The sequence below is a fragment of the Ambystoma mexicanum genome, chromosome 11 (genome assembly GCF_040938575.1).
Source record: "Ambystoma mexicanum isolate Mex_15411 chromosome 11, UKY_AmexF1_1, whole genome shotgun sequence".
NCBI lineage: Eukaryota > Metazoa > Chordata > Amphibia > Caudata > Ambystomatidae > Ambystoma > Ambystoma mexicanum.
In genome coordinates this window covers 863705430-863732985 of record NC_090934.1, presented here as the reverse complement: position 1 = coordinate 863732985, position 27556 = coordinate 863705430, and the positions used below count along the sequence as shown (strand labels likewise).

General features: G+C 47.2%; 1 protein-coding gene across 1 annotated transcript in view; it reads right to left on the bottom strand.

Moving 5' to 3' along the window:
* Positions 1–27556, bottom strand: part of BEST1 (bestrophin 1) — a 168236-nt gene that overhangs the window by 14903 nt on the left and 125777 nt on the right. Inside the window, exons 4-7 of the mRNA XM_069623899.1 lie at positions 14240–14473; positions 13206–13360; positions 6291–6368; positions 2335–2487 (exon numbers count right to left, since the gene is read on the bottom strand). Coding sequence (XP_069480000.1) covers positions 2335–2487; positions 6291–6368; positions 13206–13360; positions 14240–14473 — 620 coding nt within the window. The remainder of the gene's footprint in view (positions 1–2334; positions 2488–6290; positions 6369–13205; positions 13361–14239; positions 14474–27556) is intronic.

Sequence of the window (27556 nt, the reverse complement as noted above, 5' to 3'; positions counted from 1 at the left end):
TTCTGGAGGTGCCCTCCATGCACCTTTAGAGGCCCAAGTAGGTAGGGCACCCTGATCTAAAACCCAAGGAATAACTAATTCATTTGCCATTGTATTGAAACTCCCTCACAAAGGACCTCAAAGCTGGTGCACGTGCCCTTTCCTCCCCTCAGCTCTTTCTTATCTTTACCTACACCGTCTTCCTTGATGTTCTCCTTATCTTCCTCTTTATTACTCTCTTCCATCTCGCCCTGGATAGTTCCTCTGCCCTGTTCATTATAACTCCTTCCCACCTCCTCTTCGACATTTCCATCTCCTGCCCCTTAGGACTTTTTCCAACCTCCTACTTCACATTCCCCACCTTTCCTTGATCTCTCCAAACCTCTGTTCTGATAGTCTCCTTTTCCTCTTCCTTGATGTTTCTTCCAATCGCCTTATAATGTGTCCAGTGCTTGATTCTCTTATTTCCCACCCCATCTCTTCTTCTCGCCTTCTTTCTCCAGTCTCTGCTCTCTCCTCTCTCCTCCTCCCAACTCTCACTGTGATGCTTCCTCCTATCACATTAATCCTCTTGTTGCCTCCCTCTCGTCCTTTCCCTCTTCTCTCCAACCACCTCTTTCAATGCTCTCTACACATCCTCCTTCTGCTTTGCCTCAACTGCCTCCTCTCTCTCTGTATCCAAGCATCTGTCTCCCATTTGCCAAACACTGATGTAGCAGATTCTCTGTAGTTCCCTTGGTGGGGCCCTCTGATGCTGGCCAGTCACACTGCTATGCCAGGTTCCCCACTGCCCTGAGCTGTCCAGTGTGTTTGTTTACAGGTGTTTTGGGCCTATGTCTAAGGGTCTTTGGGTATGCTTCCATTAAAAAGAGAAGCAAGCACAAATTCCCTTGGAATGATAACCAATCATTTGTAAACCCAAAATGATGAACCTTCAACTTTCTTCCACTCTAATGACCAAACGAGTTGGTCGCGCATAGATTTCTTGATCACCAAGTTCACCGCCCCCACCTCCTTTCCCATTTCAGATTTCCTCCCCTCAATTTCCCCTAAAACTAAACACAGGGCATAATGCGACAAACTAACTCCTAACACTGGCCCTAAATAAGTCCACTCATTCCCTTATGTTCCAGTCAGTCTGTCAATGAAGACTGGCCGCTCTCTGGCACCAAGGTCTGGACAGGAGCTGTAACTGGGCTTGTCATCAGGCAGTGTTTCTCTTGAGGGGTTTAATAGAGGGACTGTGACCAATACAATGCCAGAGCAAGTTGGGTAACTCCAACCCTGCCCAGAGGAGGAGGCCGCTGGAGCTGTCTCAAGGCAAATGTCACTAGTCCTGGGTCATATTCAGATTCTCCCCTACCTGAAACCGAAACTGTTCTAATCAGGCCACACCCACCCTTTCCCCTCAAAGGGACCTCGCTGCCAGTCCAAACTGTCAAATTCTGCCATTATCAACACAGTCATTGGTTCTCCACTTCTGTCATTCGTTGTCTCCTAGACACAGGTCCTCCTCTTTTACATTCTGCACACCACACTGCCCCTAAGGAGAGAGATCTGTTATCACAATCGAGGAAGGGCGCCCAATGAGACTCCAGTGACGACATACACAGTTTCACAATTCAGGAATGTTAACACACAGCCAACCAGTCCATAAGTCGAAAAAAAAACACACAATAAACAAATAGACTTTGGCTGCCCCCAAAATGACCATCCTTGCATTGGGATAAAATGGTGTCCATGCAGACATCTGCATTTACTCCACAGGATCGAATCGAATCCTCTAAGTTAGGCTGTATCGAATGAAATTAAATGTTTTTCTAAAGCTTATTCCACTCACTGAAGCCCTCACTCATTATTTGAGGTCATCTGGTGTTCACTAAGCAGCACAGCCTTAGCACATGGGGTCAGCCCATGCATTTGCATAGCATCTCTTTACACACAATGCTTGTAGGTGCTATAAATAAGGCCCTGGTTTAGGAAGTTATTTATGTGTGTACTGTACTGTGTAGGGGTGTTGAGAGAGAACCCTGCCAGTAAAGCGCAGTGTGATAGCTGATTGGCGTGATTCTCTTCTGCGACTCGGCTCTGTCCACAAACCCACCCGCAGTCCCCGTATAAAGAAGGAAGGATCACACCACCACACCTAAACATGTGTTTGGCTTTTTTCGTCTTTTATTTTCTCCTTTTTAACGATACCACTTGCTTTGATGATGGTCAAACAATCTTCTCCAGAGAATAAAACAGAAGCCCTTTCCTTCTCACCTAGCTCCATGAAGCTGTCCAGACCAGGAATGGTACGGGGGAGAGCGGGAGGTTTTGGAGCATGTGGGTGCGATCATTTTCCAAACTCACCTTCAACCATCCAGCGTAGAAGAAGAATTGCAGGAGTGTGAAAACGGGCACGTAGAGGTCCAGCTCATGGCCTGGGTAGCCCTTCTCAGGGTTCAGAAACTGGCGTCCAATCAGGCAGGCGAGGAAGAAGCTGTACACTGCCACAGTGACCACCTATGGATGAGGAGAATGCCATGAGACTGGCTGAGGACAAGGAGAAGTGGAGGAGGGGAGATCAGACAAGGTCCAAGGGAAGAGCTGAGACCATTTAAGGCCTAGGGTCTAGGAGGAAGAGGCGAGATAACTCGAGGTACGGGGAAGCTGAGGAAGGAGTGAGAAGAGCTGATGTTCAAGGAGGGCGGAGAAATGGATGAAAAGGGAGGAGGAATGGGTTAAACCAGCCAAGAGCGAAGGAGAGAACTGGGCCTAGCTCACCTTTGCCGAATGGCAACTTTGCCGAATTTGATTGTGCTGTATTTCTTGTGGCTTGTTATTTTTTACCACAAACATGTATATGGTATGTTGGAGTAAGGTATACAATGTGGGGGGGGGTAGATGAGGCATGCAGGTGTTCCCCAGCTGTTTGTGGTAAAATAAATTGGCGACATGTTTTGTTTTTTGCCATTCAGCGAAAAAAATGTGGCAGTCGTTCATAGGACCGAGATGTGCGATCAGCTAAGGTTGAGGGGAAAGGAGGAAGCGGAGAGAAGAACGAAAGTCCAGTCGAAGAGAAGAGAGAGATGCAACCAACCCAGGGACAGAGGAAGTGATGAGACCAGACAATGGCCAGTGAAACAAGAGTAAGAGTGAGAGCATCACAGATCCAAATGAAGGGGAGAAAACCTCCAAAGTCCAAAAGACAGAAGAGGAAAAGGAGAACATTCTCAGGTTCAAGGAGGTTAAACTACCAAAAGTCCAGAGGAAGTGGACCACGGGGTGACAACAGGCAAGATGCAGAGGTTTAGGGGGAAGTGATAAGATAGCATGCATCTATGAATTGAGGGTAGCACAAGCACATGTCCAGGAACGGCCAAAGATTCCTGTAATCCTCTGGATCCTGAAAACTCTTGAATTTATGGAAGGATCCAGACTAATCTGGCAGGAACCTCTAGTTCCCCGTGGAAAAAAAAGGCAGGGCACCTCTGGTGCAATTGGAGATACCTAGCGGTAAAATTGTCATGTCATGGGCTTTATTTGGCAGGGAATCTGACCACACAGATAATATCCAAAAGGCACCTCTGGAGTCAGGCGGAATACATTCCAGGAAATCCATGGACTTATGGGAAATATCTGACACAGCAACACTCTGGATGGGAATGCTTGTGCACACAAGTAAGCTCGTATTTGCTATTAGATAACAAGCTAATCCATACAGGCTTCCATCTTGTTATTCTTCATGAGTGAGGTGCGGCATGAACCTCTATGCATTACAAGCAAAAGTGACGATCTTACAACCAAAGATGTTATTCCCAATAAAGTCTGACTGGTTTTGCTACAAATGGAAATTGCCTTCTTTCTTCAGTTGCAGGATTAAGTGTCAGAAGAAAGATAAGCACCCACCCACTGTGTGCAATCATCATTTCCATACCCAGGTCTGTCTACACTGACATCCATACAGCATACATGCACATTGCATTCCTTGTGCATCACACCTGAACATTCCAAGCATCCAACTAAAGATAGGATACAATATCTCCTCTCTTCACATGAAAATAGGCAAAAATCTGTCCCGCTCACCTGACCCAGACAAGAAACAACGCCACAACCACACACAACATAAAGTAGAAGAGAAATTGGGGAAAAACATGAAAAGTGACTAACATTGAGAAGAAAGCCACACAAAACATACTGTGTCTGGAACAGTGCCACAATTATGCCCCACATCAACTTCTAGACCACCATCCCATAAAGTCACTTCACACATCCTACAATAAACTACCCAATAACTCTAACTGTGTTGCTTCGGGACAAATTCTAGGTGACCCATGCTGCCAACTTTAATTTAAGGCGGTTATTGCAGTGAAGGTAGGGAGGACCGGATGGTGGTAGTCACAGGGCAGCATACTCATCTTTGAACTTACAAATCAGAGAATTTACTAATCAAATTCTACTCTATGCTGCTAAAGGGCACATGCAGGCCAATGCAGGACTGTGGCGACTCAAGTACGACACTCTGTGTGAACTGTCACTTCCCACGACCCCTGACCCTGCCTCCCGCACTCTTCTTTATTACACACAGATTGGATTTACATCCATTGGTTGCATATGCCTTGGCAATCCCAGGATCTGTCCCTGGTTGATTGATTGGGGGAAGCTTAAGCACATCTAATCCGACCGAGCTTCATACTACATTGGACTGATTCAGCACATCTTGAGCTTATCGCGCCACCAACCACTTTCCTTCTGAGCACACCTACCTGGTAGCAGCTGATCTGCCAGCTGGAATACCATGCTAGAGATATCAGTCCTACACCGGCAATTTTCTGCACTTACTCACACTCTAGTAACTAGGGAGGTGGAGGCCACATACACCAAACCTTAAACAAACACACCCCACTCCACCTCGTTGTCCACTTACCTACCTCCTACTGTGTGCTTCCTTCTCCCACCTTCTCCCTCCCCCTCTCAATGCACCCCATCAACCTCCTACCATAGACCTGCAAATGCAGGTGTGGTCATAATGCATAATATCCAGTTGGACAAGATTAGGCATTGGGAGACCACTGCAGCGGTAATGGGCGCAATATAAATGCCCTTTGCCACACATCGCATGCGTTATCGCCTGTGGATATCCTGCTCCTTATCTCTCACCTCTGCACTTCCTTCCGTCCACAGTTCACCTTGGAGTGGGCACAGTAAGCCACCTTTTTGGGAAAACTTCAACACTGTAAGGGCATTACAGTGGTGATGAGCGAGGTATAAATGTTTATCATATAACATAAGAAACCCCCCACTCCATCAAAGCAAGGATTAATAAAACTGAAATCCCAGAATGTACCAACACAACCATATATCATAAGCATGTTTCCCCAAATGTGGAATCAGACGACAAAAACTCTAAAAGTACCTATATTGAAGGCCTCGTACCAGGAATAGCAAGAATTGTGCGTCTATATGCAATGTAACTGTAAGTGTACACGATCTTCGCTCCACACGCCCCAAAGAACTCTAATGCAGACGCACAATCAACTGTTACTGCACAAAATGTACTCGCAAATGGACTCAATATTGGGCCTCATTACAAGTCTGGCGGTAACCCTGCTGGTGCTTCTGTTACAACTTGTCTACCATGGCCACTGTGTCCGGCAGGGTCTGCTCTGTCGGGTACAGCGGCTCCGTCAGGCAAACCCATAGTGTGCCGTTCCAGAAACAACGGTGCCGGTAGGCTTACCGGCACTGTGGTTGTTTCCAGATCAGCACACTTGTAATGAGACCCAATGTGTCTTAAAGCATGTATGTGCACAAAAAAGCAATCATAAAAAAGGTCATCTATGTTCGTGAAACCGACTTTTTAAATACACATATGTCCGCGGGCACTGTGAATTTAACACCACAGTATATACCTGCAAAATATGAGAGGAGGCCTTGTGACCTGTGTGGTTACAGTGTAGCGTCCCACTGTACCAGGGTAGTTCAGGAACAATAAGCAGACACTAGCCAAAATAATGTCCATACACTACCACAAGTCTCGGAATCGGCGACCACTAAAGGATAAATGGCTATTACTTTACATTGCCTGCATTGTCTGTTCCTCACTCTAAGGAAGGGACCCATGTGCTCTTGAAAGCTGGGAGACAAAACGATGGAGTTAGCCTAATAAACGCATCATTGCTGGAAGATCCTCGGTCTTTTGCTTTTTAAAAAAAACCTGTGGTATATTGATGCTGGCAGAGAAATGAGAAGGATATGCGGGCGGCTTATTCCATATCTACTTCAAGATGTGCGCATACGCCCGTCCACTGGATTTCCGTTCTCACCTGTGTGTACACCAATGGCACACTGATCCAGTCATAGCCATAGAGTTTTCCGCACTGAGTCCGCAGGGAGTTCAATTCCTGAAAGTGATGAGACTGTTAAAAAGGCGTCTAATATCTGCGGCAGATCCCAGACCCACAACACCGCCTTCCCCACAGCACGCACATAGGTTAGCGTATTGCCCTCATAGCGCTTCCATTGCAAGCACACGCAAGTTTCTTTTACCTCCCTCCAAGAGCATGCTTAGATGTGCTTCTAGAGCCAAACACCACTGTGCCATAAACACTCCCACTCTGCCCATCCTTCCTTGCCTTCCCAGATCTTTACAATCATCTTCACCATTCATCAATGTATTGCAACAGTGACCCATCTCACTCGCCTGCCCATGCACCCAATCCTCCTCTCTCTACAACCATCCCTGTCACATACTGTAGCAATAAATCAATCCTCCGACCCATCCCTACAACCACGCACTTCATCCACCCATATCCACAAAACTGTCTATCAACTCATCCATTCATCACCCCTTACAATGATCTACTGCGTCCACCTACCCATGTATCCACCCCCATCCCTCCAATACTCCTTACCATGCACTGACTGAATGTATAAACCTGTCCATCAACCCATCTATCCATCACCAATCCCTACAACCGTTCCCATAATACAATGTAGCCATAAAACAGTTCGCCAACCTCCTTTATAGATAATTTCTCACCTGTACACGCGTCCCCATCATTCACCAGGTGTACAATCAAGTCAGTCAATCCATCCACTAGCCACTATCCCTTTAACCAACACAATCATACACTTTCCCACAACACAGTCCACCCATCCACCCAACCACCACCTTCTCCATACAAATATCTTTCCTACACCAGCATGTCCAAACACCAACTTACATTCCCTATCCATTCATGCACCCATTACGCTGTCATTACAAAACCTCTCCGTCCCAGGCTCATGGTCTTTTCCGCTCTTTTATTGGCCAACAGGACAATCAACTACTTTTTCCGAAGCCTTGTCAGCCGATCTCACTATAGCCTATAAGCACTCAATATTTTTAATTTACCACACAACCTGAGTGATCTCTCAAATCTCTGAGCATTTTAAATAGTTTGGGGTCCCTCAATTTCAAGTCATGACAAAAGGTAAACCCTCTGTGTAATCCTTCATCGAAGCACCCCTGCAGGCTTTACCCACTTCCAAACGGCCAGAACATGCCATTTTAACATCCATCAGTCTAGCATCCTTACAACACCCAGTAGATCAGCTGCCAAATCTGGCCCTTCAGAGAAGATGCAGGGCCGAGTGACCACTCATCCGCCAGGAGGCACTTGGTCTGAGGAACACAGGGCTACTTTTGACATTTTCTCTTCCTAAAACGACCCTTCTTCACTCTAGCCCTAGTTCACTAAAATGTAAACAGTTTAAATGCACTATACTCTTGTACAAAGTACCACACAGAGACCACGAGACATCCCCACAGAGATCTCTGAAAAGACTCACTGTGAACAAAATGATTATTTTTTAAAGATTTTTACGGATTCATTTTTGGGAAACTGTGCATTAGGCGACAGCCTATCTGCAGCAAACGGCCCCAGTTGTTATTCCTGTAAACCTCTCCATATGTTCTGGACACTCACTGGGATCACCTGACACATTAAACTTCAGGGATTCCACTTAGTGCAGGGCCGGCTCGGGTGATATATCTGCCCGCATACTTGTCACACACCCACAAAACCCTTCTCCTAGCAGGGACGAGCTTTGAAAGACAAAGCAACGTTCCCAAATACCTTAACACTTAAATGCTCTCCCCTAATCAGTGTTTCCCAAGGACGCATGTAGTTAGTGCTCTCCCGTTCTTATTATTTTTAATGTCAGTGCCTACAGAACAGTTAATTATGTTAATATGACAAAAACATCCCACTGTACACCTATGTGTCCAGTAGCCAACCTACCTCACTGACCAATCCAATCCATGAACATATCATCCCATCACTAAAATAGTGCCCATCATACACCACAGTATCCACACATCAGCCTACTCAGCCAGGAGCCAATCCATCTACGGTTGCAATCATAAATATCATACACCACCATGTGTAGCCATCCATCCATCCGCCCATCCACCCACCAAACACATCAGTCGACTCACCCATCCATCCACCCATGCATTCATCAACTCATCCATCCACATCCATCCAATCCGTGTGTTGATATCGGCACCCAGGCATACCTTTACCCACCCATAGCGTGTGCGTGCACTTCATCCTTGCGCACAGCCTCATTGTAACCTCGATCCTAAGTGTGTCACTGACCATAAATGTTGAACTGTGGTCTGCCTACCCATCTTGCACAATCCTGAACCTAGGCACGCCTTACTTGTGCATCCAGAACTATTACCTGTCTGCTAACTTAATGTGCTTTTGCAATGTTCTTTGCCATTTTGAATCTGCCTATCCGTGCACCCTATCAGCAAAATCGATCTAGCCCTCTGCTGCACCATACTAGCACAGTCGATTTTAGTCTGTTTTGCAAAGTTCTAGCCATTTTTTAATCTGCCTATCGTTGCACCCTATTAGCACCCTTTGCTGCACCATACTAGCACAGTCGATTTTAGTCTGTTTTGCAATGTTCTAGCCACTTTGATTCTGCCCAACCATGCATGGCACCTGCATAACTGAAAAAGCCTACCTGCTAGACCGCTATTATAACTGAACTTGGCCACTCAATTGAAATATAATTTCAGTTGCACATGTTTAAGCCTAATCTCCTGTAAGTGTCCAGCCTACAGCACCCAGCACCTTCACAGTACCTCATACTACTACAGCCCAATCTACACTGCCAATTGCATTGTTATTGCTGCCTCTACCTTGACACTGCAACACCTAGCCCTGCCTCTATCACCCAAACTGAATGAACTGACGGCTTGTGAACTTGATAACCTGATAACTGATGCCATACTGCCAATCCATGCACTGTGCCTCTGACTCACAGCTACCACCATGCAATTCTGGCTCACCTTTATCATGTTCCCATTATGTGCCATACAAAACTATGTACCTTGCAGCGGTAACAGTTACATTGCCTATAAAAACGGTCTAGCTAGACCTGCCTGCCCAAGGCATCACCCATCCCCTTCCCAACACCTTTCTTACCCACCACACCAGCCTTCCCACTAGGTTCCCATTACGCCCGTCACACCCATGGTAGCGCCAGTTCAGCTGACTCCCCAGCCCAAAGGAACACTGATAGTCCTAAGCGGGACCACCCTAGCACGAGGTCATCACGCCCTACTCTTGGCTACAAACCTATTACAACCATTGTCCTTACAGACACACAGACCACCATTCTCGACTTGACCGAGCGTAACATTAGACTTGGCGCCAGAATCTTACATAACAATAGTAACCTTCCGCCAAACAAGACTAACAACCAGGATGTAGTTTCTAACAACTCTAACTTACTCCTGCTAAAAAGAGCACTTCTAAACGTTAGATCCCTAGTCGCCCACTCCGTAGAGACTGCCGACATCATCCTGACCAACAACCTGGACTTCCTTGCTGTGACTGAAACCTGGCTGCATAACGCGGCGGGACCATCTCTCACCTTAGCTATCCCTGATAATTATGCCATCCTCAGAGCCGATAGACCCAACGCTCGAGGAGGTGGTGTAGCTATCATCTTTAAATCCTCGCTTGACATTAGACTTGCCACCTCTTCTCCGCTAAAATCATGTGAGCATCTCACAGTCAAACTGCAAACATCCCCTAAGAGCACAATTACTATGCATTTAATATATAGGCCGCCAGGTCCGCCTGGCTCATTTGAAGAAGATACCACATCCCTAGTAGCCGAAAGCTCTAAATTCTCAGCTCAAATTATCATCCTTGGGGACTTCAATCTTGGGTTTAATGACCCTCATGACACCTCAGCCACTTCCCTGGCTACTGCACTAGCTGAGCATGGCCTCCCACAACTCTGCTCCCAACCCACTCACCTGAAAGGTAGGACCCTCGACTGGGTAGCTGCTCTTAACTGCAATATTACCCTTAAGGACCCCCTCTTGTCTGGACGGATCACCACCTCCTTTCATTAGATATCAACATCAACAACCCAGTGCCCAAAAAATCTCTTATTGCACCAGCCTGCAACATTACAGCTGAAGCACTAATACCCTTGGTAGTCCCCACTCTAAGCGCGCTACCAGCCACAGCTGACTTGAACCTGTTGGTCAATACCTACAACGATTCCATGTCTAAAGCTATCGACATCATTGCCCCACTGAAAATGCGCAAAGGGAAACCGAAAGCTCACCTTAACTCTTGGTACACCCCTGAGCTCAAACTACTCAGACAACAAAAAAGTAAACTTGAAACACTGTCTAAAACAGCTCCCTCATTAGAAAATAGAACTAATCTCACAAATATTACCACTATCTACAAAAATGAGATTATACGTGCCAAAAAAGAATCCTACAACTCCAGGATAACTCAGGCAGGCTCTAGCTCGAGAGAACTATTTAACATTAAAGGAATTAGAAATCTAATCCCCTACAGATACCTGCACTAAGGATAAACCCTGGTGCACAGGTATCCAAAATGCCCTCGCCAACAAAATCTCGGGACCCCAAACCAAAATTGAAAACAAACGACAATAACTCACCCATGGCTCAACTCCTAGTCCAACCTTACCATCACCCACTGCGGTCAGTTCAGGCTTCACATTCAAAAAGGTACTATACCTGAAGTACAAAAAATTATAGCCTCATTGAAACCTTCAAACTGTAAGGGGGACAGCTGCCCCGCTCAAATTATAAAAGACGCAGCTAGGGATCTATCCCCTTTCATTACCAAATTTATAAACCTGTCATTCACTAGCAACTCAGTCCCAAGTAATTTGAAACAATCATGGGTTCTACCACTGTTAAAAAAACAAACACTCGACCCGTCTATACCTACCAATTATAGACCTATCACCACCGTCCCGTTCTTACTAAAAATCCTTGATAGAGTGGCCTATGTACAAATTCAAGATTACCTAGAGACAAAGCAACTATTAGGAATTCGTCAGTCTGGCTTTCGCCCTCAACATGGAACAGAAACGGCCCTTGTTGATCTCAAAAGTCAGATTGACGAACTCAAAGATAGGTAGGGCTGCCATCCTTCTTCTCCTAGACCTTTCCGCCGCATTTGACATCACATGGATCCAACCCTTCCTTGCTAACAGGACCATGCATGTCTTCTCACCGCTAGCAGCGGCCGACCCTATTCCCATCACCTGTGGTGTCCACAAGGCTCTTGTGTTTCGCCTATTTTATATAACGCATTTACAAAGCCTCTATTTGACAAGCTGGACCATCTGGGTGTCACCTACACCAACTATGCAGATGACACCCAGATACTCCTAACTCTATCCGGTAACTACATCTCGGACGTCAGCCGGATCAACAAAGTCTTCTCCATCATTCAGGCATGGATGGCCACACATGGCCTCTGCCTGAATGATGAGAAGACTGAACTACTCCTTGTCGGATCCCCCAACACCATCCTAAAGCTCAGCCCTAGCTATACTAGCTTCACTATTGATGGAAACACTATTCCCATCGCAAAAAGTGTAAAAAACCTCGGTTTCTATCTAGATACCAACACTAACCTCTCCAAACAAATCAACATGACCGCCTCAGCCACTGCTTACACAGGCAAGCTGATCAGGGCCTGTAGACCTCTGCTATCCTCTAACAGTTACCTCACATTAGCTAGAGCACTTATACAGTCTAAATTGGACTACTGCAACGGCTTATATGCAGGCGCAAAGAAATCAGTAATCAACAAATTGCAGGTCCTTCAAAACAACGCACTCCGACCTGCTCTTAACATTCCTAGGAGTGAACATATCTCTGCTATCAGAAAATCATGTAAATGGCTCTCCATCCAACACAAAATCGATCTTAAAACGATCTGCCTCACCTACAAAGCCCTAAATCACCTTGCACCGCCTTATCTAACCAATAAATTCACCTTGAAACCTGCTACCAGAATCACCGGAGCCACCAACACACTATGCCTGGTGGTGCCTAAATATACCCTAAAAAGAGCCGGCGGAACCAGTTTCCTGGTACTAGCCGCCCAACTCTGGAATACACTTCCACTGGACATCAAATTAATCCCCACCTTTCAGAACCCAGGTCATCACCTGGCTACTAAATAAATAACTATCACCACCTCAGGTCCTTCGGGACATCTCACATACTTACCAGTACTCACCCACCACCACCCTGCATTTATTGATACTAGCTTCTACATCCCCCGTATCTCTGTGTACCTATTATTTAAATGTATAACGACATAGCACACTGTCTGTTTGCCATCTGTGTTAACTGTATTTTTGTAAATTGTACAACTGCTGCACAATTGTTGCAATGTATTTTCCTATGCCTGTAACCATATCCTTGAGCGCCCATATAGCACTGGGTCTGGAGCGCTATACAAATAAAATAAACAAACAAACAAGCACGCATCGATCTATCTCCATTCATCCACCCACATCAGTCGACTTATCCATCCATCTGCATCCAGCCATCCATCCGATCATCTATCCAGCCATCCATCCGATCATCCATCCATTCATCCACCCGCTCATCCATCCATCCAACCACCCATTCATTAATTCATTCATTCATTCATTCATTCATTCATTCATTCATTCATTCATTCATTCATCCTTCACACCTCCTTTTCTTCTTCCTTCCCTCCATTTCCTTCCATTCCTTTCCCTGACATGCAGCACCTCCTCCTCCTCCTCTTCTCTCTCATGCATCTACCTGGCTCCTATACACCCTCCTCCCTAGCGCCCACCTCCAGACACTCTGAAGGACCCTCACCCAAGAAGCAGTGACGGAGGCCCAGACTCACGTTCAAGATGAGGTGCAGATCCACGTTGTCCCGGATCCGCCCTTCATTGCGAGCCTTTACCGCCAGATTTGCAAACCAGACACATGGGATCCAGAACTTATTGTGAGGGGAGCTCAGGTTCTCAAACTTGCTGTGTTCGTCCAGTGTCATGAGACCTGTGAAGGTGAGCAAGCAGGAAGTGTTCAGCAAGAGGTTAATGCTATGTGACATGGGTAGCGCGCTAACATTTGCACTGGTGTGGTCTTAAAGCGACGAGAGGTCCAGGGGTGTTGCTGCATGAGTTCTGGGGCAGTGTAACATTGCATCACCGGAAAGGCAGAGATTGCAGGACACAATACAGTAGAATAGGTAGAGATGGCTAAAGCATTCACATTGGCTTTACATGCATTTTACTATATGTACGCGGGAGGATAGCTCAGGGGCAACGTCCTCGCCTTGGAAGCAAGACTAGATGGAGCAGCACAGGTTCGATCCCTGGGTATTAAGCGCGTTATTAAATGACCTATCATATCATCAAATCATACACTTGAGGTATAATGTGTCTTATATTGGCGAGGATTGGTAATGTAACCCATTTATTTCAGTGAGACCTCTCAACAACGAGTAACATGCAGTGTGACTTGATATTACATCTAAGTTATGTCATTACAACTGTTTGAAGTAATGGGGATTGCCTTGACAGGCATATCATTGAACGTCTAGTAGCATCAACATTCCATGTTCATTTGCAGTCACAGGATATTCTGGGAAGGTGGAAGCCTGAGGTGCCAAATCTGTAGCCAGCTGTACAGGCACTGCCAACACTAGGCCGTTGAAAAGAACATTTTACCAGTTGCCAACTGTCTGAACCACTGATGGCACGCCACACTGAAGTGCATTTTAAATTGCTCAACACGCTGTGCTTGTGTGTGTGTCTATAACCCTCCGCCCCCTCCTAATAAACAGATACAGCACACGCAGCAGACTGGGGACCAGGAATGTGAGTAAAGGGACACGTCTAAATCTATGTTGTATGTGGAAGAAGAGGCGCCTACCTGCCCTCACCAGGTGCTCGCTGGTAGGGAAGCGCTTGAAAGCAGCTGTGCTGATGGAGCGCAAGATTAGCACTCCTGATAGGTTGGCGTAGCGCATGAGCGTGCGCCGTAGGATGCGTCCATACTCATCCGTCCCATGCACGTTGCTTGACACCAGGCACATGAGTCGATCTGGCCAGGGCACACTCTCGTACTGGCCCCACCAGCGGGACACCACCAGGGTAACGTAGAAACCTGCATTGGACAGGGAAGAGGTCATTGACCAAGAGATACATACAGATGTAACCCACCATATATGTATGCATGTTGTTCGCTGTAGCACCACATAGAGGTATGCCCCTCACCACAGTCCACTCATCTCACAATCATATTGCAAAATGCAGAGAAATAAATGAAAGGTGTCCGAGCTTTACAAAAACAGCAGCTCCACCATGCATGCCTTCTTCATGTTACAAGAGAGGACGGAGGGTCTGGGATTTGGCTTTCAGAAGAACTCAGGGCACGTAACAGAATGGACAGGGTGGAGGGATGGTGGGGCAGGGAATGGAATGCAAGGCTGTGGGTATGGATTGGGGAGTGGAGTGCCTGGTACAGTTCCTTGATACTAGTATTGACATTGTGGTTAAAACAGGCTATTCTATTTGCCATAACAGGTCGTATGTGCCATTCACTGTACTCTCGCCGCTGCAGGAGTGGGGTCATAGGGTAAAATCAATATGCCATGAGCTTTAAAAAAAATATATATATATATATATATATATATTTCTTTATTTTGTAACACGGTTTAAACAAAAGGAAACCTAAACACAAATTTTACAATTATTACACAATTCATAAAAACCATATTGCACAATTCAATTTTAAAAGAATAAGCTGCATACTAAATCATTATAAAATGATCCACCAAATGTACGCAGTCTCTATAGTCCATTAAGGATTAGCCAATAAATCTATGTTCATTAAAAAATGATACAATGCCAATAAAACCGCATCAAAACAATGTTCCAAAAATAATCGTTCCCATAGTTGATCCCATTGGGTTACCCTTAAATCTCCAATAAAGTGGTCAAAACCTGCATTGCGGTCCAGTTAGCCCTGTTTCTTTTTACCCATTGGGGTTTAGGGCTGTGAGAAGCCCAGCACATTGGAAACTTGATTAGCATGAGAATCCCAACAGGAGACATAATATTCATTTTCCCTGATGAGGCCCAGTATGATCGAAACACGTGTTCGATGTAGTAGATCATTAAAACAAAAGGTGTGATGGCTGGAAGGTTTATAATTAATCTTAACCTCTGGCACTGCTCTGGCAACCCTCCAGACAGTCGTTCTTTGCCTGCCAAGCCATTACAAACAGGGAAAGACCATATGAAAATCAGGCTTGGTCCCACCCCAAAAGGGGCAGTCCAGCCCGAACTGCTTGTTTCCAGCTCTTCTGCACGGGGCCACAAGCATCCCTAAACATGGGTCTCTAGGCCCAGCAGTCACGGGTCCCACGTCTGGGTATACTCGTCCCACTCAGGGTTGACTGTGGCAAAATAAAAGCTGTGATGGCTGTAAGGTTTAGAGTTAATCTTAATCTCTGGCATTGCTATGAGCAGCCCTCCAGACCATCGTTCTTTGTCTGCAAAGCAATTACAAAAGGGGAAAGAACATATGCAAATCAAGCTTGGTCCCACCCCAAAACGGGCAGTCCAGCCCTAAATGCTTGGTTACATCCATTCTGCACAAGACCACAAGCATCCCCAAACATGTTTTGGCCTTCCTGGGCCTCATCAGTGAGGAGTAGCTTGGGTCTCTAGGCCCAGCAGGCACGGGACCCACGTCTGGGTATACCCGTCCCACACAGGTTGACCATAGTAAAACCCAAGAGGTGATGTCTGGAAGGATTAGAATTAATCTTAACCTTTTAAGGCCAATCACAGTTCTTCAATATGTGGATCAAGTGCCCAGGTAGACAGTAAACGGATGTGCCTCCCCGAACAAACTTATTTGGGAGCTGTAATCTATTGGCACGTACCTGCCTTGTTGCCGATCTGCCAGACTGCAAGTACTTCACAATGCTTCACGCCACGTATGCACTTACGAGGGTTGGCTTATACACTAAATCCGTCAGTCAAAGGCACAACGATGATGACAGGCATTGTTACACCCCCTAGCTGGGCCCCCACATGTGGCCTGTACAAACAACACAGGAGCCTTGTTCCCGGTCACCCTTCTCTTCATTCCTCCGTCATCATACTGATACTCTTTCCCGCCATTCCCCTCCCTTCCTCCCACCTCCCGTTCCGTCCCCTTGTCCTGGGTCCCTCCTCCTTAAAGGGGCCCATCTTCTTCCCTAGTAACATCTCCCCCTCACTTAACATGAGACTTCCCGGGCTACATTTGTTCGATCAGCCGTTGAGGTCTCTTTGTAGTCCGACGAGGCCTGCCTGGAGACTCACGAGTTTCGCCTGAACGTTCTGGTTGCGGTTCTTCGTTTGCCTCTTTGTCCTCTGCTCCTTCGGTCTCAGCTGCCACCCCTTCCTTTGGCTCCAGTTCCTCCATGTACAGCGTGTGGAAGAAGGGGGCATTCTGTGTTTTCTCTCTTTGGTCTCCAGTCACATTTATCCTCGGTCCCTTGACCAGTGGCTTGCGCTTGAGGGAGGGAGTCAGGAGTGTTCATCCACTATGACGAGTCTGAGTCCATTTTCCACTAGTGGGCCATGAAGTTCTATGACTATTCTTTGCCACGGTCCATCGGGCCTGGGTACTATGTGCAGGAGGCATGCAGGTTTGTTTGAGACTGCTTTCTGACAGTGCCCGCCATGGGGTAGTACGTCTTCTGCCTCTTGTGATCTGCTGTTTCCCATTTCCTTTTCTGGGTGTTGATGTTAGTGGCCTGCCGGGTGAGCCTCCCCTCCCCCGGTTCACAAATACTTTTGTAGTCTTACCCTGTGAGGTGGAGTCCAACCCTGCACGGGTACCGGGGCGCTGTTTGTGTTTATGTGGATGCTGATGACCGTTCCATTTAACATGTCTACACCATCGAATGGTATCGGGAGCTTGGTTTTGGGTCCTTCGATGTCTTGCGTTTGGTGGACCATCGACTGTTTGTTTGTTTATTTGTTTTATTACTTGTATTGCGCACCAGACCCATGGGTATCAGGGCGCATAACATATGACAACTTACAGCTTGTTTACAGATCAGTGTGGACACATAAAAATACAACATAATTACATAGAAGAAACATATCAACTATTTACAGGGTTATTCCATATAGCGGCTGTATATAATCTAAAGATACAGATAATATACAATAATATATACAAAATTGTAGAGGGAAGAGAGTTGATCTAAAGAGAGCTGGCAGGATTACTTGTTTGAGTCTTTGAGCCATCTTATAAGGTTCTGGCGGAATAGTGGGTAAGATTGATCTACTTGTAGAGGAGGGGGTAATGAATTCCAGAGTTGAGCTGCCTTGACTGGGAAGCTGCGTCCCCCGACTCTGGAGAGTTTAAATCTTGGGACTGAAAGGCAATTGGTGTTCGATAGTCTGGTGAGTCTTGTGTTTTTCTTTCTAAGTCTCTCTGAAAGATAACAGGGTGCCGCGTTATTTAGACATTTATCCATGAGGGATGCCACTTTCAACTGGATTTTATTGTATGCTGAGAGCCAATTGTTAGATCTTCTAGTTTCAGAGATATGGTCCCTCCTTGCAATTCCGAGTGCTGCTCTAAGAGCATTAATCTGGAGGAATTGATTTTCTTGATAGTTTCCTTGTTGGCCCCAATGTAAAGAGAGTGACAGTAGTCCAACTTTGACAGTATAAGTGCTCTGGTAATGCAACTATTGTTAGATAGGAAGGGTTTACCTACTCTGATCAATTTACAGGTATATGCCGCAGCAGATGTCATTGCATTGACCTGTTTATTGATGGAGAGGGTATAGGCCAGGTAGAATCACAAGGTTGTGACCTCGTTAGCGATCGTGATAGGGTTCAGGCATAGTCCAGGGGTGGCCATCCATGCCTGGATGATGAGATATACCTTGTTCACCAAGGCCAAATCCTTGTCATAATCACAAGTAAGTGGTAGGAGAATCTGAGTATCATCTGCATAGTTAGTGTAGGTGATACCAAGATGGTCGAGATCATCGAAAAGGGGCTTTATGAAGATGTTGTTTGTATAAGGTGGGTGAGACGCATGACCCCTGGGGCACTCCGCAGGTGATGGGGGTGGGGTCTGCAGCCGCAGAGGGGGAGAAGCTTCTCATAGTCCTATTATTTAGAAAATATTCTATCCATACTCTAGCTTCTTTAGAAAAGTGAGATGGCTGCAAAGTACCCCATGATCCACAAGGTCGAATGCAGCCGGTCCAGTAGAAGGAGTAGGGCTAATTTTCCCTTATCCCTGAGCTCGTCAATCTGGGTTTTTAGGTCTATTGTCGCGCCTTGAAACACTTGTGTATAGGCGCGTTATAAATGCCATATCATATCATATCATATCATATCATATTACAGCTGTTTCAGTCCCGTGCTGGGGCCGAAAACCTGACTGGGGAGTGCCTAGCAGATGGTTAGATTTCAGATGTTTCTGTATTTGTAGGTAGGCCATTTTGTCTATAATTTTCAGAAGAAAAGGCACTGTTGTGATCGGTCGGTAGTTGGCAGGGATGGCAGGGTCTAGCGTCTGTTTTTTAAGAAGTGGGAGTACCCAAGATTCTTTGAGGTTGCTTGGTATGCTGCTCGAGGAGAATGAAGCGTTGATGAGTTTCAAGATAAAGGGGGCCAAGTCTCTGGCTGCGTCCTTTATCAGTTGGGCCGGGCATTGATCTCCCTGACAATTAGAAGGTTTGAGCGATAGTATCGTTTTTTCAGTCTCGATGATAGAGACCTTAGAGAACCTAAAGCGGAGGGTGGGGGATAGGCAGGCAGTATTTTTAGGTAGTGTAGGAGAAATTTTAGGGGTAGTGGTAGGGATAAGTGATGCTTTTTTCTTGGCAATTTTGGCTTGTAGAGTCGTAACTTTCTTGGCTAATGCTTGCTGTATGTTCGAACACCATGGTTTATCTTTTACAAAGTTGTCAGGTACTGGGATAGGTGCTTCTAATTCCTCCAGGATAACAAAAGGTTCCTTCATGCTTGAGTTGGCTTGCGATATTCTAGTATTATAGGTTTCACGTTTGGCTAAAATTATTTCACTTTTGTATAGAGCAGTTATGTTGCAGAGGTTGATTTTGTTTTCCTTGGAGGGTAGTAGTTTCCAAGATGTCTCACATTGTCTTTTTTTCAAGCATAATGTTTTCAGGTGTGGTGTGTACCATGAGTTAAGATGGGCTTTAGGCTTCCTTAGTCTCATTTTAAGAGGCGCGGTAGAATCGAGTGAAGTGGACATCATTTTATTATACTCATTCACTAAGGCGTCAGGGCCTAAGTTTTCCGGCAGAGCCTTGAGGGTAGGTAGAATCAAAGGGAGTAGGTTGTCAGAGGTAAGGTTCTTTTTATTCCTTGTAGGTATGGGTGGAGCCACCTGGGTGGGCATGGTGGATGGTCTTTTAGTTGCTAGAGAGAATGTCTAAAGGTGATGATCTGTCCAGATCTGGGGGGAGATCAACGAAATAGAGGCATTGCCGTTAAAGTCTGCCACCCAGTCGAGTATTCTCCCTTTGTTGTGAGTAGGGTGGAGCACTCTCTGGGTACGGCCAAGTTCAGTCAAGGTGTTGGCCACTCTTGATGCGTGTAAGTCTTTAGGGTCATTGAAGCCCGGGTTAATGTCCCCTAGTAAAATGACTTGGCAGGAGTTTTATTAATCATTGGACACAATGGTGGAGTTGTCCTCCTCAAAGGTACCCGTAGGGCATGGAGGTCTGTAAATCAAGTGGATAGTGAGAGCCTGGGAGTTATTGATAGATAGCTTAGCTGTGAGACTTTCACATGATTTAATATCAAGGGGTGAGCTAGTCTTATTGAAAGATTAGATTTGACAATAAGGGCTATACCTCCTCCGCGTGCTTTGTTTCTATCAGATCTTAAGATAGTGTATCCATTGGGAATAGCTATCATGAGGGCAGGACCAGCTGCGGCATGTAGCCAGGATTCAGTGAAGCCCAGGAAGTCATAGTTTCCAGTCTGGATAAGGTCGGATATCTCAGTAGCATGAGCAACCAATGATCTGGCATTTATTCATGTGCCTATGAAGTTAGGGGCAGTGGTAATAGGTGTGCAGGAGATACCTGTGAGTTGGGTCTTAGAGGTGGAGTGAGTACGTGGCCTGTTCAAGGTGGAATTAGTACTTGACATTTTTTGACAAAAATGTGTTCTCTTATTTGCGAATGACAGAGACCTAGTAGAGTTTTGTTAATCTCGATCGGAGTCTAGTGTTCCTTGAGACTGTGTTACATGGAAGATTTAGGACTAGACTCGATGTAGGGATGCTAGATTGTTCCAAGATGGTTAAGTTGACTAAATTCATGTTGGTAAGATTTGATGGGGTTCGGAGGTGTATAGGGGAGAGCCTGGTCAGGCACACTAGGATAATTAGTGGCGCTAGGAGGCCAAGGGCGCTAAGGATGTGACTTGTAGTCAGCATGCTGGAATAGGGAGGATAGGTGAGGTCAATAAGATACGGAGAGCTAGAGTTCTAACAGTTCTAGATTAGCGAAATAGGCTAGTCTAACATTAGCATGGCTAGGATATATCAATAGTACTTTTAACAAAATATGCTAGTCCAACATTAGCATGGCTAGGATGTATTAATAGTACTTTTAACAAAATAGGCTAGTCCAACATTAGCATGGCTAGGATATATCAATAGTACTTTTAACAAAATACGCTAGTCCAACATTAGCATGGCTATGATATATCAATGTACTGGGCTGCTAGTTAGCATGAACGAGCAGTAGAGGACTGATAGCTTGACATTGTAAGTAGGTTTGGTATGAGCATAGGTAATTACAAGCAGAGAGGTGTACAGATCATCAGGATGAACTAATTCAGATGCAGGCACAATCTGAGATTTTGGTATGTGGCTAATTGCCAATATGGGGGTGGTCAGGCAGATACAATGTGCACCTAGTCGACTACGGGTGGAGGCAACTGCCGAGGACCGTGTTGGAATCTGTCTGATGGGAAAGTTTGTGGTTGTCGTTCTGTAGAGATGGACATCAAATGGGTATGTGCACAGGCGTCTGATCAGATATTGTTGTATTGCCTCCTGATAAGGAAGTTAATTGAGGCAGGCAGTCGCGCTATCAGAGCGCTAACAGGAGCTAACAGGCCTTATGCTGGCCTTAGCTGCGGCCAGATTTCTCCTGCCAGCGGATGTTCCCAGATCTTATTCCCCACGTTGCCTAGCAACGGAGGGGAAGCCAAGCCTCGTTCTGAGGCCACATTGTGCCCGACATTTTGAAAAAGGGCAAGTCGGCGCAATGCACTGCAAAGTGGCTTTGTTTCTCCGTAAATGTAGGATTATTGCATGTAGTTGTGAATCAGAGCCCAGGCAGGGGCTGGATGGTTGGCATAGGGGTATGCTCACCATCAGATGCAGGATTCGGATTGAGTCGACGTTGAGGTGAGTGTAGCTGCAGGTCTCGGTCCAGGTGGCAGCGCAGGGCAGCTGGTGGGGGCTCCAGCCCACTCCACCCACAGAGGGGCACAAACTGGATATTGTGCACCAGCTAACAGGCCTTATGCTGACCTTAGCTGCGGCCGGCTTCCGCCTGCCGGCGGATGTTCCCAGATTTTATTCTGCACGTTGCCTTGCAATGGAGGGGAAGCTAAGCCTCGTTCTGAGCCGCATTGCGCCAGACATTTTGAAAGAGGGCAACTCGGCGCGATGCACTGCAAAGTGGCTTTGTTTCTCAATAAATGTACGATTATTGCATGTAGCTGTGAATCAGAGCCCAGGCAGGGGCTGGATGGTTGGCATAGGGGTATGCTCACCATCAGATGCAGGATGCAGATCGAGTCGACGTTGAGGTGAGTGTAGCTGCGGGTCTCGGTCCGGGGGGCAGGGCAGTTGGTGGGGGCTCCAGCCCACTCCACCTACATAGGGGCACAAACTGGATATTGCGCACCAGCTAACAGGCCTTATGCTGGCCTTAGCTGTGGCCGGCATCCACCTGCCGGCTGATGTGCCCAGATCTTATTCCCCACGTTGCCTAGCAACGGAGGGAAAGCCAAGCCTCGTTCTGAGGCCGCATTGCGCCTGACATTTTGAAAAAGGGCAGGTCGGCGCGATGCACTGCAAAGTGGCTTCGTTTCTCAATAAATGTAGGATTATTGCATGTAGCTGTGAATCGGAGCCCAGGCAGGGGCTGTTGGTTGCCATAGGGGTATGCTCACCATCAGATGCAGGATGCAGATCGAGTCAACGTTGAGGTGAGTGTAGCTGCAGTTCTCGGTCTGGGTGGTAGGGCAGGGGAGCTGGTGGGGGCTCCAGCCCACTCCACCTACAGAGGGGCACAAACTAAATATTGTGCACCAGCTAACAGGCCTTATGCTGGCCTTAGCTGCGTCCGGCTTCCGCCTGCCGGCGGGTGTTCCCAGATCTTATTCCCCATGTTGCCTAGCAACAGAGGGGAAGCCAAGCCTAATTCTGAGGCCGCATTGCGCCCGCCATTTTGAAAAAGGGCAAGTCGGCGCAATGCACTGCAAAGTGGCTTTGTCTCTCAATAAATGTAGGATTATTGCATGTAGCTGTGAATCAGAGCCCAGGAAGGGGCTGGATGGTTGGCATAGGGGTATGCTCACCATCAAATGCAGGATGCGGATAGAGTCGACGTCGAGGTGAGTGTAGCTGCAGGTCTCGGTCCGGGTGGCAGGGCAGGGCAGCTGGTGGGGGCTCCAGCCCACTCCACCTACAGAGGGACACAAACTGGATATTGTGCACCCGCTAATAGGCCTTATGCTGACCTTAGCTGTGGTCGGCTTCCGCCTGCCGGCGGATGTGTCATCAGTGCACCTGGCAGGAGGCCCTGGATTACTTCGGAGGGTGCGTATCGGATGTCAATTAGGGTGAGAGCTTGTGAAGTCCGATAACTGAGGAAGCTGCGCCCTATGGAGGGACTTTGTGTCACATGGATGGCCGTGGGTATTCTGTGGCCTCTGTGCATTAGGTCACAGTGAAACAGACCTTTGGACTTTAGTGGATGTGTTGCTCCCCACTGGAATATGTGGGCTTGTGATTTGCGCAGGGGGTATGCTTCTACTATGGTTTGATAGAGTTGCTCGTTTATGACGTTGACTGTCGCCCCTGTGTCCACGATGAACTGGTTGCGTATGCCTCAGAGTTGTACAGCTATTTAAGGTGCCATGGTGTCATCTGACGAGGTGCTGGTGAGTCTTACGTATTCTCTGCTATACCTGTTGTGGTAGCAGGGTTGAGCTTCGCTAAGCTCTGGCTGTTCACCTGGTGGCGAGTTTTCGTATGGATCATGGGCATAGTGTGGGACGGGGTTGTGTTCGGGTCCTGTTCCTGATGGAGTCCAGGTCCTCCTTGGAATCCTGACTCCGGGTTGGCCTGGTAATTCCGTATGTCAGGGCTAGGTTGGTAATCGTATGCGTTAGAGTGGCGCCTGGGCCGCTTGATGGTTAGGTCATCCAGGGCCCTTATAACTTCTGGTGGGACTGTTGCCGTCCCTGGGTACCCCTCCTGGAATGATCTCTGGAGGTCTCCCTCATCTATTGGTCGTTCTCTCTATTCCCTTGTCTGCTCTGGGTATCTGGTCAGGCCTGACAGTGGTGGCGGTTGGTAGGCGGTGGGATTATGTAGGTTTTCTCTGCACATCGCCTGGAAATGGTTTTCCCTCCCACAGCGCATTTATCTTTGTCCAATGGCTGGACACGGACCTCTATGGCGGTATTAAAATCCTCACTGGTAGCATTTTTTTGGCGCTCTGAGGGCGTGGTTGTGGGCCTCTAAAACCTTGTCTTAACAGGAGTCCTGGGTTCCTGGTGTATCATGGCTGCCCTGCTGTCATGGCAGCAATGGTGTCGCTCTTTTTGGGGTTCTCAATGGCTGCTGCTTGAGCGTAGGTGTTTCCTAAATAGTGATGAGGTGCACCCCTCAATTATTCTTAAATGGATCGTCTCATCGTCATTAAAGCTGGCGAAGTCACAGTGCAGGATCTTTCTCTGTAGGCGGAGGGCAAATTCCCCTATAGACTCATGTGGGAGTTGGGTGCATTGGTTGAAAACATATATTTTGTAGTCTCTATTGGGGAATACTATCAATTTGCTGTTGATTGCTGCAAGGAGGCACTGATACGTGCTTTTCTCTTGCGTGGGAATCGTTTTCATTATCCTCTTGATCTCCTTTCCTGCAAGATTGGTAAATATGTCCATTTTGTTGTTCGTTGTCCCCTACTGCCCTCATAAAGTCCTTGAACGACCCCCTCCTCCCATCTTTGGCCTTGATCGTGGTGTGGGTGCAGGGTAAATGGGTCAGGTTGTCGCAGAAACGTGGCGCGAGATGCGGGTTCTAGGTTTGCGAGTGTGCGTGCCCCTGCATCGGCCGCCTGTTGTGCTTGGTCCACCATCTTGGTGGGGCCTTGTGGTGTCGGCTTCTTGCGTTATTTGCCTCAGTGGTGGTACTGGGTGCAATGGTCCTACTGGTGTGATGGACCAGCTGCACCACCCTTTTGGATGCTTCTTTCCTGGGTGCTCTGTGCTTGCAGCAGCCACGTGACCCGATGATGTTTGCTGCAGCTGTGGGCCTTGTGTGTGGTACTGCTGTAGCTGCTTGGAATGCCTTTGACGCTGTGGGTGCTCTCCTTAGGGCCATTGGCCGTGTGGTGTCCCCTGGCATGCGGTAGTGTTTGGCCTGTATGGTTGTTTGCTCTTGGTGGTGGCCATTGGTGCTTGTGGCAGCACGTTTTATTATGGGTAGGTTGTGGCGTAGCAGTTCAGTGATGTGCACTATGCGGATGGCGGTGGGTCTGGGCCGTTCTCCGCCTACCACAGCGTGTGCTGAAGTGTCTGGTGGAGCGTGGTGTCGCTCGTGTCCTTTGCGCATGGGGTGGGTTGGGGGGCCAGGTCCTCCGGGTCCCTCTTGCCCCCTTGCCGTGTGCGCACTTTGGCCTGTGCTCGGTCGCAGCCTCTCGGGTCTGGGAGCAGGGGCTGCTCCTCTATGTCTTTCGCTCTCTGTCTGCTCTTGCTTCCGGCTCATTCCTCTGCCTCCTCACCGGTCCTCCCTACAGCTGGGCGTTGGTCGCGGGCTGCTCTCTGTTGCGGCTTGTGACGCCAGGCTCCTCACACCTGTCACTCCTCCTGCGAGGCACTTTTCACCCGTCACGCTGCGGTCACGCTGCAGGGTACTCCTCTTCCGTGCTGCTGGCCCTCCACGGCTGTCTATTCGCTGCACTGCTGGGCACCTTACGCCCTCCTCACTGGTGGGCACGTTCGCCCGTCATGCTGCCGGGCTCTCCTTGCCCACCTTCTTCACGGCGCGGGACCCATCGGTCTCTGCTGGGCACCTTACACCCTCCACACTGCTGGGCACACTCGCCCGTCGTTCTACCGGCCTCTCCTTGCCCACCTTCTTCACGGCGCGAGACGCATCGGTCTCCTCGTGGCCAGTTGTTACACCCCTAGCTGGGTCCCCACATGTGGCCTGTACAAACAACACAGGAGCCTTGTTCACGGTCACCCTTCTCTTTATTCCTCCGTCATCATACTGATACTCTTTCCTCCCATTTCCCCCCTTGTCCTAGGTCCCTCCTCCTTAAAGGGGCCCCTCTTCTTCCCTATTAACAGCAATCCAGGTAAGCCAACGGCGCTCACCTCAGAGTCACTAAAACCGGCACCAATGGGGAAAAAGGAACGCTCTGTCTTTCTCTGTATATCTCACACAACCGCTACTGCAAGACTGTACTTTGCAGTACTTTGCCATGAGCTTTTAAAGTTTGATGAATATCAGGCAGGAGTAGGAAAATCAGTATTGCATAATGTATAGTTCTCCATTCCCAGACTTGCTGGATTGTGGGGCACATACCTTTTAATTTAAATACAAACATGTGCAACACCAAACATCTAACAATCAAATCAAATAGACAACTTGGTACAGCATATATATGTTTATGTAATCTGTGGCACCAGCTAGATGTATGCCTCTCACCACAGTTCACTCATCCTCTGCAATCATCTTGCATTCATATTGCGAAATGCAGAGAAATATGTAGAACCAAACAGATGTGATATGTTGTAGCTGTTACTAGGAATTAGGGCCTGTACTTGGGGCTTGCAAAGGGGCTTGGCTGCAATATTGAAAGTCAGATAGTGGAAACGGAAGGCAGGTAGGTGGTACTTAAGCTAATCCTAGATGGCAGATCAATGGTTTTGCTCCAGATTTACATACACAACACAGATGAGAGACATTTTCTGGTGCTATCAAGGGGGCTCTGGGAGCCATTAGGGGTGATGAGGTGATAGTGGGGTGGGTCTTTAAGTGTGATTAGACAGTGAAATAGTAGATCTAGTAATGCCTTATCCAAAGCATTAGCAAGGCAAGGATGGGCTAGACATTTTTGATTGACATATAGGGCTTGGTGGACTGCAGGAGGTTCCTCAACCCCTTGAAAAGACAATGCACTTTTTTTCCTACTCTTTATGGCTTTTCTTCTCATGTAGACCTTTTTTGGTTTCTAGGGCCATGTTCACAGAAATGGGCAATATTGTCAAATCAGACCATGCAGATATTCGGCTAGTGCTAGATTGCTCCTTTGTGGTGTATTACCGGAGAAAAGAAGCTGGCGGCTGAATAGCTCTATCCTATCAGACACATCCATTGTCTATCTTACTAGGGATGAAATAAAACACTACATTTCGTTGAATGAAGGCACGGTATCTGAGAGTTTTGTATTCTGAGATGCCCTGAAAGCTACCATCATGGGAGTAAAAATTAGTCACGCCACATATAAAAATAAGCTCAGAAAGAAGGCAGTAGTTATCCTATAGGGTTTCTTCACAGTACAGAGAAGATCTACAATGCCGACCGATATGCTAATAATTCAGAGGCAATGCTCACGGCAAGACACTTGCTGAATCATTTACTTAGCGAACAGGCTAAATGTGAGCTAATCTATGTGAGGGCAGGCCTTTTGGGATCAAGGGGAGGGACAATGAGTTTTACTGACTACCTAGCTAAACAAGGATGAGGAATCTAGGAGGGCTGTGTCTATTATAGAAGGAAGGAGATGGTAACATGTTTCTAAAAAAAGATTCAAGATATTAACAAGGTTGTTGGGAATTGTTATGAAAACCTTTATGGGAAGGACATACCTACGGGTGATTCCTAATTGAAGAGGTTTCTGGCTGTAATAGATATCCTTAAACTCAC